Raw genomic sequence first — 15877 nt, 5'->3', positions numbered from 1 at the left:
ACAATTGTGTCCATGAATTTAGCTAACTAATTACATTTTATTAATATTGTTTTTCATCTTTACATGTTTACATGTGCTTATTTTTTAGAAAGAATATGAGAAAACAAAGAGTCAAAGAGAAATGGAGGAGAAATATATTGTTAGTGCCTGGTACAATCTGGTAAGGAAATAACACTTCAAAACATATTGCAAAGTTCAATGAATATGTAATAATTATTATAGTACCTTTATTATAGAAATAATTCCACTAAATGAATCTGAAAGTAATTGCTATCCTAACACACACTAACAAAACCTAATGCTGATCTTAGGACTGAAAAGCAGAAATGAGAACCACTATAAGCAGGGTTACAACGTTTTGAACACATCATTATTCCTACAGCATAGAAAGATAAATGATGTTGATTTCTATCTCTCGGAACCATTTTATTCCAGGGGAAGGGGACTTTAATAACATCTAAACACAGATGCAGTAGCTTTTATTTTGTGGAATGATTTCATTGCCTTTGCAGGACAACAACATTCTGGGCTTCAGTAACACTTTCTGGATATAAATAGCTGTGAATTTTGAAGAATGCTGTACTTTTTTTTTCAATATTTTGTCCTAGACTGGTCTTTTTTTCTTCTTTGTATTTCTTCCCAGTAAGACCACTTCTGCCTTGTCAAAATGTTAGTTGCCTAAGACAGGAAATTGAGCCAGATTTTTTTTCATCATCCCCCTGTGACCCTATAGTTATGTTATTGTTGTTTCTGTTTTACAGTTGTACCTGATAGTGTGTGTTCAAGGGTAATGCCCCAGGTTTCCTAATAATGTGATTTTATGTTTGTCAGAAACTCAGACAATTTCATGATTTGTCTATATTTGCCTTGGTTAAAACTACATATTTCAAATCTTATCATAATTTACAAAAACAAAGGAAGAAACCAAATTAGTTTAGAATACTATTATTAACAAATATAGATTTCTTAAAAATTAAAAAATAAAAATAGGGGAAAACTACCTAAGGAAGTTCTCTGGGAATTAGTTCTGAGTCCACCTCTTCTGTGTCCCCTTTGTCCTCTTTAAAGGTTGGTGTTAGTGATCTTGGAACTCTGCCCCTCAATACTTAGTAGTCATTTCTTAAGTTTTGATTGATTTATATGACTTCACATATTGTGGTTATAGAACCAAATTTATTTATTCTTTGACATGGCATTAAAGAACATTTTTAGCTCTCCAGAGAGTAAAGGAGTAACTCCAAATAGTCTCACACAAGTTATGTTCTAGTGAGGTAGCCACACATACATTCAGAAAATTCTACATCTCAGACTACTGAATGGAAGGGGAGGTGACAGGCACTGGGAAAAGGCATTAAGTATCTCAGAGAATTGCCCAGTTGTGGCTATTGAGGTCTTAAAGGTGTCTGAAGAACTTGAATAAGTTGCTTGAAATGTGAAAATGGAAAAAAAAAAAAAAGTTTATTTTAAATAACTTGTTAATATATGTAGCCAAATTAATAAATTAAAGATTACCAATAGATATTTGTTAGTTTTCTTCAGATTCTTAAATGCTTTGATTTCAAATTGAGTAAAAAAACACGTTCTGGGTTTTCTCATTGGGAAAATGGAGAAGTGTTATGTATTTGGGTATACATGACAGATTCTGTTAAAGATACACAGCCATGGCCAGTGTTTTCCCTAGAAGCTAACTAGTGATAGGAAGATTGATTGTTTAGTCTTCTGTCTTCTGTGCCAGTCTTTCCTTTCTCTAGGAAAGCCCTAGGACTTTTCACATTGCTTGGCATATGTACCTGCTCTCCTTTTAGTTCTCAGTTGCTTATTTCTTACTTTCTTCCTTGTTACAGCGTCCACTTCCTCCCATCAGTTTACTTGTAGCCAATCACTAGTGAGATTAAATAGCTCCTCTTGTTTCTTAATGTTTCCCTGGCCAAGGTTCTTTACTGGCTTATGAAATAAGTACCAAAACCACTATTTCCCTGATCTCCTCATAGACTAACAGTTGAAAGGGTGCGCTCCCAGAGGTTTCCTCCCCCCTGGTAAGGTGCTCTGGGCCCAGCAACTCTATATCCTCTCCCTTCTAAGCTAGTAGACCATCCTACTCCAGTATTCAAGAAAGACCCCCAGCTCTGGTTTGGGGCCTCTGTTGTGGGCTGTCAGGAACTTTTCTTAATTTGCTTGAGAATGCAAGCCTGCCTGAAGTGAAGAAAAACACCGTGGAGGTATGTATTATACCTAGTGTGGCTTTCCTCCTTAAGAAACAACCTGTGCTTTTCACTCAAAATAAGTAAGCCATGTGATTTCCACAACCACGTGTGAATCAACTCCTACCAATCAATTGCACTATTTGTTCTTGGGAAATCACTTTATACATTTGATTTGAGAAGGAAGTATATATGATTATGGGTAATCTATTGTTTTGATTATTGTAAATTCAGAAAATTAAGGCTTAATTTTTCCAAGAGAAAGTTTGTACTTAATTATTGGAACAAAATGTCTCTGTAAGATTTTAATCTGAAATGAGCAGAATTAACATTCCTAATTGTGCCTTATGATTCATTGTGACAAATACTGCGTGAAGAAATTTTCTTTAGTGAGAGTATGTTCTACTTTTTTTTATATTGATTTTTTTTTTTTCCTGTGTTATATAGGGAATGACCCTGCATAAAAAGGCGGCTGAAGATAGACTTGCTAGTACAGGTTCAGGGCAGTCATTTCTGGCTAGGCAAAGACAAGCAACCAGCACAAGAAGATCTTATCCGGGCCATGTTCAACCAGCCACAGCAAGGTAGACAAGTCTTACCATCAGAATAAAAAAACATCCTACATTCAAAGCATACTTCTGTTACATATGACAACATTTCAGGAAATTCAGCCAGCTTATTTTTTGTCTCTTTTATGTTGATATTTAGTTGTTTCTCATTTGAGGACTTTCTCTCTCCTATATCTATAATATTTTAGTTTCTTGGTTCTTTATTTTGTAGTCCTTTCAGTTCCTTTTAATGTGCCAAAAATTTTTAAATGCCCAATTAAAAGTGTTGTATAATAGTGTAGTACTTTTCTTTGTATGAAAATGTCCTTTCCCCAATGGTGTAGGCTTTGTAATGAATTAGATTTTCTGCCAATAATTGATATACAATTTATATTCTTTATTGTGCCTCTGTGTTACCATGCTTTATAAGAATGTCTTTGTTTAAAGGGAATTAATCTTTTTATGATGTATTAATCTGTGTTTTCAATTGTTTTCCAAATGCACTTCAAATAACTTGCATATTTACTATATAAAATGGTTGGTAAGTGCACTTTTTGCAAAGACATAAATACATTGGCAGAGGTGCTAATCCGATGTTACCTAAGGCACCTGATAGATTTATTCAGAGGGAAAAAAATAAGTTTTCCACGTTGTTTTATAGGAAATTAAATTTGTCCGAAGATTTGGAAACTATTTTTAAAACATACATAAAATTTCATTATTTCTTGCTATCTTGTTTGCTGACAGAAGATAATGGATTGGTTAGGTTATTTGGGGGGAAATTACAGAAAAAAAAATCAGGCAGTGCATTCATTTTTTTCTTGTTTTGAAATATCATAGTAACTGAGGATCAGATTCTAGCAATGCGGCTGACATTTACAGTTTCAGTTACCCTCCACATCTAAAAGATTTATTTTTCATATACTTACTAGTAACAGGTAGCCTTACCTTTTGGGCAATTTCCTTGTTGCACCTCATTTTACTTATTCTTTAATATAAACCCTTCTATTTCTCAATTCCTATACCTAACATCGTAGTATCAGTCCTTAAGATCAATAAGTGACTTCTTGTATGTGATGTTATGACAGGTCTTTTAACATTTTTTTCTTAATTCTATGTACTAGTCCAAGAATCAGCCACTGAATAGATTCTCTTGGGTATTTGGTTGCCTCAAAGTTCTTAGATTTGTTGACAGATTGTAAAGCACTTTGGCTGTATAAGGTGCTATATAAATGTGAAACAACATTCATTTGAAAATGAAATGCCTCTGCCTGGCTTTCCATATTAAGTATTTGGTCCCAAATTATATCTAAGTTCCCCTCCAGCCTTTTTCTTGCACCATAGCCAATTTTTTTTAAGCATAAAATTATTGAAATTAGGTTGATTGGTTGGTTGGTTGGTTTTGGTTTCAGATACGTCACCTAAAAAGATTTTATTTCATGTACTTGCTATTTGGAAGTTCAGGTTTCATTTAGTCTTGTATATTAAATACAAATGAATAACTCTAAATCAAGTTAAATATAATTAAGAACTTTCAGAAACTATATTCAAGTGTTTGATTTTAAATCCTTACTTTCTTTTTTGTAAGAAAATTGACCTAAAAATTAGTAGCGTTTTCATTTGTCTTCAGAAACCATTCTTGAAGAAAGCTATTAGAGTATACACGGAAATGACTCCATACACTGTGCTAATTTTTTACATTACGTACAGAGGTCTGAGTGCAGTATGATTGCTTCTGCCTGATAAGACTATAAAGCAGGAAGAATTAGTAATAATGGAGAGAACCACGTGAGTAGAATGCATTGTGAGGTTTCAGGAGGCTAAGCAGACCTCATCAACATAGGCAATTTAACAGTACAAGATTAAAAACTAGTTAAGATGGTTCTTACCCCTGCCCCCTTATTTCACAAATAACATAAGGATTTAGCTGTTTTAAAACAGGGCATGAACACTAACCTTGGTAACATTAAAATTGTTTGAAAATTATACTACCTGCAGAATAAGATAGATGAAAATAAAAAAAAAAAAAAGAGTCTATGATCTCTTTATTAGATGGATTATATCCTATGAGACGAGAGGTTTTAATTTTAGTTCTTTGTTTACTGCTCCAGTCCTGGTCTTCTGGTCTACCTGGTAGGTAGGCTACCAGGTGCCAGGCTTTTAGAAGCAAGTTTTACTCATTTTTCTTTGGCATCTGTTGCATGCTATTATTTTGGTGTTTACATTCATAACTTTCATGTTCCTTTACTGTACCTGTATGGGTTTAGTATATTACTTGCATTACATAGCAGAAATTATATTCCTAAACATTCTGATATTTTTTAAAAAAGCAGGAATAAAACTGAGCTGTAGCAGTGACCACCTTGTTTCCCTTGCCCAGCTTTGGGCGAGATTTATAAATCACTATTTCTCCAATAATGATTAATAATTTTTCAGGAGGTTTGTGATGATGCATGGTTTGTCTGGAAGTTAAAAGCCATTAGGCACTTTATCTAGATGTGAGCTATACTGTGCTATATTCTTACAGACTCCCTGTATACAGTAGCTTCAAGAAGCCACAGTTTGCTCGAACAACAACAGAGCTGTAGCCCTGGCCTCCACAATGGAGTAAGTACAGTGTTACTGCATTAGCTTGGGGTGACCCATCCCCGCAGTGTTGAATTCTTATAAACAAAATTTTATTTTCTGTTTTCCTTCTAACCAGGGTAAGAAAATACAAAGTAAATAACTAAAAAAATTTTTAAGAGTAACATTTATGTTCTGCAGTGTGCATTTACAAAGTTTGTAATCAGAAAAAATCCAACAGCTATTGTAGTTTTACCACCTAGAAACAGAGAATAAATAATACAACTGTACATATCTGAAAAGAGCTTCAAAAATTCAATCATATCTTTTTATCATTTGTCTAATTCCTTGATAATAACCAAGAAAAAAAGTCCCTAAATAAAGGACCCATGTTCCAAAATTGATTAAGATTGAATTATTTCTATTTGATAGTCCTAGCCTGGTAAAATTGGCTTGGTGGGATGTGAGATGAGTAGATTATAATAAGGATAATTTTGCATTTGTAATTTTGTTGAAGTTTTATTGTTTTGTTTATACAGTAAAGCTCAATTGTAAAAAATTAAGCTAGATGTTATCCAGTCAGACATTGGCCCTGACATTTCATTAACCCTGCACAGGTGTGAAAATCCACACTATGTAAGCACGTCAGCAGTAAGTGATTGTTCAGTGAGAGATGAGTTAGGCTAAAGAAAAGATCATTTTATTAGCTAGTTTAGTCACGTCTCCTTATAATAGCAGTTTTGTTTATTTTTGTTAGCTAATGATACAAAATATCTTCCAGGGCCTCTTGCTCTCAGACAAGCATTCATCTTTTCAAGCTAACATCATGTTAAAAACTTGAAAATCCCTATCCCAATAATGAGAATTATCTTGAAACCAAAGTCTAAATTTTTAAAATGATCTTAACTCTCTGCATTTAATTTCCAATTGTCCAGATCTGACTCTGGAATGTTATAGTTATTGCCAGTTGAACATGTGAGATTATCTGAAAAAGCACCCACAACCCACAGCTACTGCACACCTAGCTAGTTTCCAGCCCTGTGGGTAAGAACACTGTGACCCTAAAGTGAGAGGAAAGTGCTTGGTGTTTTGCTTTTTGCTAATTGCAGAATAACAACATTAAGGCAAAATGCTTTTTGTTGTCTATTTCTTAAATTATGGAAGGAAGCATTGACTTCTCCCCCTTGTATGATGAAGGGACTCATTGTGCTCATGTAGCATATTGATTATACTTCAAAGTCAAACCTGTGTGATGCCCTGAAGTAGATGAAGGAGTGTGTTAACAAAAGAAATGGGGCATCATAATCTTTGAAAATTATTTTAGCATGCCTTTTATTTTCCCTTTTTCTAAGTTAAGAGGGTCATTCAATAATGATAATCTCTTTTTCTATAGTCCCAACTGTCGAAATGGCAGCTTATTTTGGTACATTTGATTCATTACATTTAGAAAGTGGTTTCAGAGCTTATTCTTTGTAACTATAATGATTCTAATATTTTATATCATGAAGTTTTTATATGAGGAAGGCTATTCTCAATGTGTCTGTCATCCAATTTTTTACTTTCTATAAAGCATATTTAAATAATAATTGGTGTATGTTCCTTTTATTGAAAATGTTTTATTGTCCAGTTTAAGCACAATAATTTTATTCTTCTGAAGTTTTATAGTAAATACTGTTCATTTCTCAGAACCTAAAAAACAAAATAATTTTCTGCTGACACAGCTAATTTCTGCCCTTCCCTATTCCCCCAAATCATAGAAATATTAATATTTAGCTTCCTTTTTATAAAGCGAAGGATAGCACAAACGTGATGATATCCATCTCTTCTAAATCACTGAATATGTTCTGGAGAAGAATTTATTGATTATTTTGTTGCTAAACAGCCCTTTATCAACCCAATCCAACTCATGCGTGTTATCTATGAATGTAAAAACTTATGAAGTTTATTAAATTGATAGAGAAAGGGACATTAGTTTATTTGAGAAACAAGAGACCTGAACCTAATTATGGCAAGTATATGAGTTTGAACAATTGTAGGGGGGGTCTATACATGTTTCCTAATGATTACATATCAACAATTAATGTGATGTCTCTCTTCATTATTTTTCTATTTTCCAATAATATTCTGTAAGATCAGTTTGTCTGCTGTATTTATATGTGAGCATAAAAATGTGAGGAAGTAACAGAAGACTGTGAAGGCAAATCCATTCCTAGAAATTAGAATGTATTATTGGGATAAGAAATGGCCTGATTATAAACAAATATCCAGGCTGATAGAAGTACTAATACAATTAAAAATAACATTGTCTTAACAAATGTTCCTCAAGTGATAGTTTACATAAAATCTTCTGACTCTCTTACATGATCATTAAATAAAGAAGAGTAGACAAAAATGTAATTTAGTTTCTAACTGTCCCTCCCTTCAGTGGGCATTAGCTGGCATACAATATTAACTATACGTTTATCAGTGGAAGGGAAAGCATCTATTTTTATTTTGAAACTGTTAACCCATTACTAAATCTAAGATAGTGATTTGAAGCCATTGAGGATACTTGGATTTGATCAGAAGAACTCTGTGGTGGCTGAAAATTACTACTGACTTCTCTAGATCTGCTGCTTTATCTAGTTTATACACCTTAGGATCAATTTTATGTTCCCCCCTAATTAGACATAGTAGCCCCCCCCCCACAATATTTTGTTTAAATTGAAAGCAGGAGTAGAGATTTTTAAAAATATATTCAAGAGAGTCTTTATGTACCTGATACGTTATCACCAGGCTCTGAATTAGATCTTTAGGATCTGAAGATGAAATCATCAGAAAAAGTGTCCATAGCCTCAAAATTTCAGGCCCAAAGGGCTATCAAATGTCCTAAATTCTACCTACTCAGAGCTTAAAGGAAGAATTAAATACCATGACAAGAATAATCTCAAAATGAGAAAAAGAAAACTACCAAAGCATGTTGAGGCTTTAATGTATGTGGGAGACTTCTGAGCAGGTGTTATCACTTTAGATATCTCTAAGGTGACAAAGGAAAATAATTAGTTTAGCAATTGTTAAAATTAATAAAAGGGATTCATGTTTATTCTTGGTGTATTTGTCAACCTATGGGCAGTGCTTACTGTATACATTCTATAGTGTGTATATGTCATTATTATAGATGAGTGTCTTTTATTTACTGTTCTATCTAATCATTTATTTATACTTTACTGCAAGGTTCACAGCACTTTACTAATATTAGATAATTATTTTTCTTCTACTTTTCTGTGGCATTTTCTATTTATGTCTTTTCTGCTAGGGTCTTTTCCTTATTTTGGAGTACTCACTAAGAAAAATGTAAAAGATCGCCCAAAGAAATGGGCTCTGTACTCTTCCTGAAATGTTTAAAGTGGGATCTGAAAATCCAAGTCTAAAGATCTATTTGAAGCTGGATTGGGGCTATTGGGCATAAATTGCATTTTATATTTCACATTAATAAGACTTGTATAAGTCAGTACTCATGAGGCCAAATTCTCTCAAATGCCAACACCCTTGAAACCTTTTGTTTTCTGGAGTTATATTAGTAAAAAGTAAACAATCTTCTAGTTAATTAGAGAATACCAGAAGGCACCTAGTCCCATGGCCTGTGTGTACCCAATTTTGAGAGACCAGAATAGTCCAGTTCTTGGGCTTAGACGAACCCTTTAAACCCAGCTGAATTGGTCTCAGCAGGCTTCCTGATAAAAGGGGAAGTGTCCACTGGCCTGATAACTAAGTCACTCCTGGTCCTCCCGACTCCCAGAGAGATGGACCATTAGCCATGGGGAGTTCTCACCTTTGTTGTGCTGTTTCCTAAAATACAAACCTACCAGTTGCCCTTAACTCATAGTTTCTTCATCATTGCCTATACCCAAAGACAGGAGAAAGAAAGCCAGGTTCCAGGAGCCATAAAGTTGGAAAATCTGGGAAATGGTGGGAGTTAGTTGATGAGAAAAGGTAGCAGAACGCTCCAGAAATATCCTTCATTCTGCTATAACAGATGCTTAATGAACTTGACTGTTCTTAAGTTCAAAAGTAGCTAAGTTTTCAGCTTGTTCTCTTCAGAGATATTTTTAGAAATCAGGACTCTTCCATTTGTAACTTAAAAAATGTTAATACTCAAATCATAGTCAAAAAGTAGTGAAATATTTGTTGTTATGTAAACATTGACACATGATTACTGCCAAAGAATAGGGAGATTTGCTCATAAGAACATTCTCTTAGAGTTTTGTTTTGTGCTTTCACATGAGAGAAATGCCTTTATATTGTGAAAAGTTTCTGTAGTATTTTCTTCTGTATTACCCCCTGTTCTACTGATGTGCTTTGCTTAAGCAAATCACCTAGAAGAGAGCAACACTGAAATAAGAGAAGTCTAGACCCTGACCTTTGAGAGAAGAGCTGCTTTTGTCCCCCTAAAGTAAAAAATTAAAAAAGAAATATGCTCATACATACACACACACAAAGACAGAATATGATGTTTTGAATATCTATTAATTTAGTTGTTGAGTGAATAAGTTCCCTTCTAAATGTCTTTACCATCCGGTGGCTTTTGCTGATTTAGATAAGAGTAGATCCTGGGCCTACATTGTCCAATTTATTAGCCACTAGCCACATGGTGATTTACATTTAAATTAAATAAAATTCAAACTTTGGTTCTCTCTAATCACCAACCACATTTCAAGTGCTCAGTAGCCGCACATGAATAGTGGTTACCATATTGGACAGCATAAATATAGAACATTTCCATCATTGCAGAAAATGCCTTTTTACAGTGCTGTCATGCCCAAAGAGAAAACAAGGACAAAATGAAAGTTTTCAGTTAACTTATAATAACTATTAGATTTTACTGCCGTAGTTGAAGAAAGCTGTTTTTCATATAAAAATTAATACCAGCCCTTTTTAAAGACACTGGAAAAATCAAAACCCCATTCTTTGAAACTAGTTTTCAATGTATTTTTTTAAACAGGTTCTTAGCACTTTACTTTTCAAGTGATTAAATTAAATCATTTCATAAATCATAACTTAGTATCTTCAGGCTTTTTTCTCCTTGTTTTGTAGTCCTCAAATTGATGATACATAGTTTCTAACACACATAGAACAAAAACCAATGAATGCGTTATTTATTCACAAATAAAAATTGCTAAACATTTATCCTTCTGTTATTTTTAAATCTGTATAGATCTAATGAAAGTGGCAACAGTTTTTGTTTCTGTCCCTTTAAACATTTCTCCCTAACATCACATTTGATTGTTTCCCCCTTAAAGGAATATCAAGATCCAAATAATTCCTTGGTTTTCTTCATACTTTCTTGCTCTTAATAACTTGGATTACGTGAATTAAGTTCAGTTTCATATACGAAGCAAGAATTTTATTCCAGTGACTTAGTTAATGAAACATTTTTTTGTATTTATTAATTTACTTTTTAACATAACGAAAAGGATGCACATGGATGCATCTTTGACTTTTTTAATGAAAATAAGGGACTTAATCATAACTCTTTTCAGTAGGCTTGGTACTTAGTTAAAACCGTCCTGTTAGGAAGTCATGATGCTGATGCTTTCCTCTTCCGTTTTAAATGTTTTAAATCAGGCAACAGACTCAATCCAGTAGGTCAAATTCCAAGCAAATTATGAAATTCTTATCATCATTCAAGTACAGATCGGTAAATGGTGTGATTTGAGTTTGTGTTATTATTTTCTTGTTGGCCTAATTTAATATGTGTTCTACAGAGATTCATGTTAGTTAAGGGAAATTTTCATTATGCTTGAAATACATAGTATTTTAGTATAAATACAGGAAAAGACTGTACACAAATGCCAATCAATGATTTGAGGCCTTTTAATTTTTTTAAATAGTAGCCTTTTGTTTTTTAATAGCCTTAGTTATTTAAAATTTAGATGCACTAAAATGTCATTGCTGTCACTAACTTTGCTGTGAACAGGTTATGTGTAATTCAGAATGCTTTGCACCTAGAATAATTTCCAGATTTATTTTGTTTTGCAGTTTTCATGTTTTGACAATTGCCCCACCATTTATAACACCCAGTTTTTGGTTGTGTAATGAATGGTAAAATTCAAACATATCTAATAATTTAATAATTTGCCTTATTTTGATTAATAAATTCTATCAAAGATTTGAGGATAGAAAAGGCTTTTTTTTTTTTCCTATAGTATTTTTTAAACTTTTCAGATGAGCTGGAAAACACCTTAGTACATTGGAGTTGGAATTGTATTGATTACAGTCCCAGCTCTAAAGCCTTATACTCATGTCTTAAGTATTATTGATTGTTCTATGAATTGTTGTTAGTTTCCTATTTGGCATCACAGTTATCCACCTTGCAGTTAAGCTTTGGCAAAAAGGATATTACTTGGTATATTCTTATTTCTGGTTGACTATTGAATTTATAATTCAACAACTTCATTCTTTGTCATTATAATCCAAAAATGAAACCACATAGAACTCTAAATTTGTCACTTCACAATGGAATCAATACAGATTTAGCAACATAGTACATAACAGCATCCAAGGATTTTTCCACATGTTTACCAAGTTTACCAACCATTTACTGTATATTAGATCGGTGGATTTTCTGTTTTTCTGAGGTGAATGACTTATTAGCCTCAGTAAGAAATTTTCACTAAAGTCACAGAAACATTAAGTCCAATAAACCACCAGAAGACAGATTTTTAATTTTTTTGAAATCTTATATTGTATTTCCTTTTGATATCACTTATTCATTTTAATTTTATGACTGCCAACTTGTTATGGTATTAATTATATGTATATGTTTATATGTATGCATATAATATATGTATATGTATATGAAGAATAAAGTTAAGATTTGGTCAAACTATATTTTCCCATTCAAGTACAAAAATGTTTTCAAGGCTGCAAAAAGTGTACAGTTGTTAAACAAGTTGTAAATAAAGACTTGTATAAAAATTCAGTGTAGATTTTTCTTCTTACTCTTAAACCATGACAAACACATACTTAATAATTATCTAATACTATTCATCCACTTGCCTTTGGCACTTGCCATAGTGTACTATCAATTTAAAGACTATGCCATTGGGGCACCTGGGTGGCTCAGTCGGTTAAGTGTCTGACTTTTGATTTCAAGTCAGATCATGATCTCATGGTTGGTGAGTTCGAGCTCACATCCAGCTCTGCACTAACAGTGCAGAGCCTGCTTGGGATTCTCTCTCATCCTTTCTCTGTCTTCCCTCCCCTGCTTTCTCTCTCTCTCTCTCTCTCTCTCTCTCTCTCTCTCTCTCTCTATCTCTCTGTCTCTATTTATCTCTCTCTCTATCTCTCTTTCTCTCTCTCTCTCAAAAATAAATAAATTTTGGGGTGCCTGGGTGGCTCAGTCAGTTAAGCATCCAATCCTTGATTTCAGCTAGGGTCATGATCTCACAGTTTGTGAGTTCGAGCCCCATGTCGGGCTCTGTACTGACAGTGAAGAGCCTGGCTTGGGATACTCTGTCTCCCTCTCTCTCTGCCCCTCCCCTGCTTGTTCTTTCTTTCTCTCAAAAATAAACATTAAAAATATTTTTTTTAATAAATAATCTTAGACAATAATAAAGTTTATGCCATTGACTTATTGTAAATTACTAAATATTCTTTGAGGGTTTTTTCCAGTACCTATCAGAGATTTTGTTTTGATTTAGTCTGGTTCTTAATAGTTGTAAGCTGATTGTCCAAAGTTCTTAAGGGATAAAAGCTAAACATTACAGCTTCTCCCCTCTCAGAGTTACCACATTAGCACCATCAACCTTACTACCGACAGTACAGCAATAACCAATGGTAGAGTAATTGCATTCTTTAATAATATAAAGCATTATCCTTTTTTTAAAAAAAAGGGTTTTTTTTAATGTTTATTTTTGAGAAACAGTGCATGAGTAGGGGAGGGGCAGAGAGAGAGAGGGAGACACAGAATCGGAAGCAGGCTCCAGGCTCTGAGCTGACAGCACAGAGCCTGATGTAGGACTTGAACCCACGAAATAAGAGATCCTGACCTGAGCTGAAGTCCGACACTTGACCAACTGAGCCACCGAGGTACCCCTAAAGCATTATTCTTGAAGCATCCCATTTAGGTGATTAGAGCTCCTTTTCCTTTCCTTCCTTTTCCTGCTCCTTTTCCACCCTTAAAATTCACCCTTTTTCTCATCTCCACCCTAAACCTTACTGGAATATGACATCTTTAGTGTTGGATAAAGTGGCAGTGGCAGTGTGGAAATTGATTGTATTTACATTAAAATAATCAGCTAATTAATTTCAAAGTGAAGTTAGCACCAAGATAAAAAATAGCTATGTAGTCAAAATAGTGCCCATTTTAATGTCAGATAAGTATAAGTTTTCTTCACTCATTACCATGGAGATACCATATATATTTAACATTTTCTGAGTGTCTCTCCTAATGCTGAAGTGAAGGACAAAGGTAGGTTGAATCAGAAAATAAGCAAAATATTTTTGGCCTTCAAAGATTTGGTTAAATGAAGCACAACACAGAAAAGTTCCCAAATAGAAGCATCACTCAGGTAAAACCTACCAGTTTGCCTTAAATACATTTATATACTGTTCAGGTTATTGCTGCATCACAAACCACTCCAAACCCTAATGGCTTTAACAATATAATCTCTCTCTTGCATCTGGAGACGGGCTCAGCCCCTCATTGAGCTGCAGATAGATGATGGTTGAGGCTGGAGCCATCTGAAGGCTTTCTGTCACACATCTGGTATCCAGACTGATACAGATGGAATACCTGAGGGCTGATCAGGCAACTCCACACACAACCTCCTGACATGACTAGTTTGGACACTCACAAAATGGAGTCTCAGGGTAGATGAACTTACACACAGCTAGCTTCCTCAGAGTGAGTTCTAAGAGACCCAGGTGAAAGAAAGCTTCACAGCTTTTAGGACCTAGGCCTGGAAACTACATAGCATCATTTTTATTTGTCAAAATTGTCACAGACTAGAGTGGGTTCTGAGGGCTGACCAAAAATACACTCCACTTCTCAATGGAGGAATACCAAGTTACCACAGCTGCCATTGGAAGGAAGATTTCTATGAAGATCATACTTCTGAAGCCAGAATCTTTCCATATCTTTTAAACCCTGTGCCAAGCACAATCAAAGTGGTATACAATCAGGTACATAATTTCAGTATGAGCAAAACCTGAGGTAAATACTACATAAAACTCCACTAAATTTGAAGCCACAAATATGCTCATAGTTCTTTTATCCAATTGTATATAAAATGAGCTAAGGGGTGCCTGGGTGGCTCAGTAGGTTGAGCGTCTGACTCTCGACTTCAGCTTAGACCATGATGTCACCGTTAATGGGTTCGAGCCCCATGTTGGGGGATGCACTGACAGTGTGGAGCATGGTTGGGATCCTCTCTCTCTCTCCCTCTCTCTCTCTCTGTCTCTCTCTGCCCCTTTCCCACTCCCCCCCCAAATAAACTTTAAAAATGAGCTAAATGTTTCTACACCTTACTGTAATAGTTAATTTCTATGACTATGTTTTAAGGAAGTTGTTGAGAATATGAATATCTGCGTCTATATTCCTAGCCAAAGTTCACTGCCTTTAAAGAACATGTTTCCAGAGATCCCCACCCCTTGCATAACAGCTGGAAAGGATGAAATGGAAGTACACTATTGAAGGTTCTTATGCTATACTTGTAGGAATATAATATCACTTGAGGGGTGCCTGGGTGGTCAGTCGGTTAAGTGTCCAACTTTGGCTCAGGTCATGTTCTCACAGTTTGTGAGTTTGAGCCCCATGTCAGGCTCTGTGCTGACAGCTCAGAGCCTGGAGCCTGCTTCGGATTCTCTGTCTTCCTCTCTCTCTCTCTCTGCCCCTCCCCTGCTCGCTCTCTCTCTCTCTCTCTCAAATAAATAAATAAACATTAAAAAAAAGGAATATAATATCACTTGAAATTAGACCATGTTAAGAAATGTAGTATAAGTCTTAAAGCATGCACTAACAACACAATAAAGTTACAACAAATAAGTCCACAAAGGAGAGAAAATGGAATAAAAAATACTCAATTATTCCAAAAGAAAACAGAAAAAGAAATGGGAACAAAGACCAAATAGAAGACAGATAACAAGAATGTGATTTACACCTCATCCTATCAGTAATCATATTAAATGTAAATGGCTTAAACACAGAATTAAAAAATAGGATATAGGGGCGCCTGGGTGGCGCAGTCGGTTAAGCGTCCGACTTCAGCCAGGTCACGATCTCGCGGTCCGTGAGTTCGAGCCCCGCGTCGGGCTCTGGGCTGATGGCTCGGAGCCTGGAGCCTGTTTCCGATTCTGTGTCTCCCTCTCTCTCTGCCCCTCCCCCGTTCATGCTCTCTCTCTGTCCCAAAAATAAATAAACGTTGAAAAAATAAAAATAAAAAAAAAGAATAGGATATAAAAGGAAGACCTAACTGTGTACTTTCTACAAGAAACCACTTTATTTTTTTTTAACATTTATTTATTTTTGAGACAGAGAGACAGAGCATGAACAGGGGAGGGGCAGAGGGAGAGGGAGACACA

At 34.8% G+C, this 15877-nt stretch overlaps 1 protein-coding gene across 6 annotated transcripts in view; it reads left to right on the top strand.

The window, feature by feature from the left end:
• HOOK3 (hook microtubule tethering protein 3) overlaps positions 1–12272 on the top strand; it is a 117642-nt gene extending 105370 nt beyond the window's left edge. For 4 of the 6 annotated variants that reach the window (XM_030312518.2, XM_030312517.2, XM_032592853.1 and 1 more), the window contains 3 exons: positions 89–160; positions 2649–2785; positions 5277–12272. In XM_030312518.2, coding sequence (XP_030168378.1) covers positions 89–160; positions 2649–2785; positions 5277–5337 — 270 coding nt within the window. In that variant the 3' untranslated portion in view covers positions 5338–12272. Of the gene's footprint in view, positions 1–88; positions 161–2648 lie in introns of all 6 variants that reach the window. The other 2 variants (XM_030312522.2, XM_030312519.2) reach the window with 1 other exon arrangement.
• The last annotated feature ends 3605 nt before the right edge of the window (positions 12273–15877 follow it).

This window comes from Lynx canadensis, chromosome B1 (genome assembly GCF_007474595.2).
Source record: "Lynx canadensis isolate LIC74 chromosome B1, mLynCan4.pri.v2, whole genome shotgun sequence".
NCBI lineage: Eukaryota > Metazoa > Chordata > Mammalia > Carnivora > Felidae > Lynx > Lynx canadensis.
The sequence above is the reverse complement of the archived record's forward strand: the minus strand, read 5'-3'. Positions and strand labels throughout refer to the sequence as shown.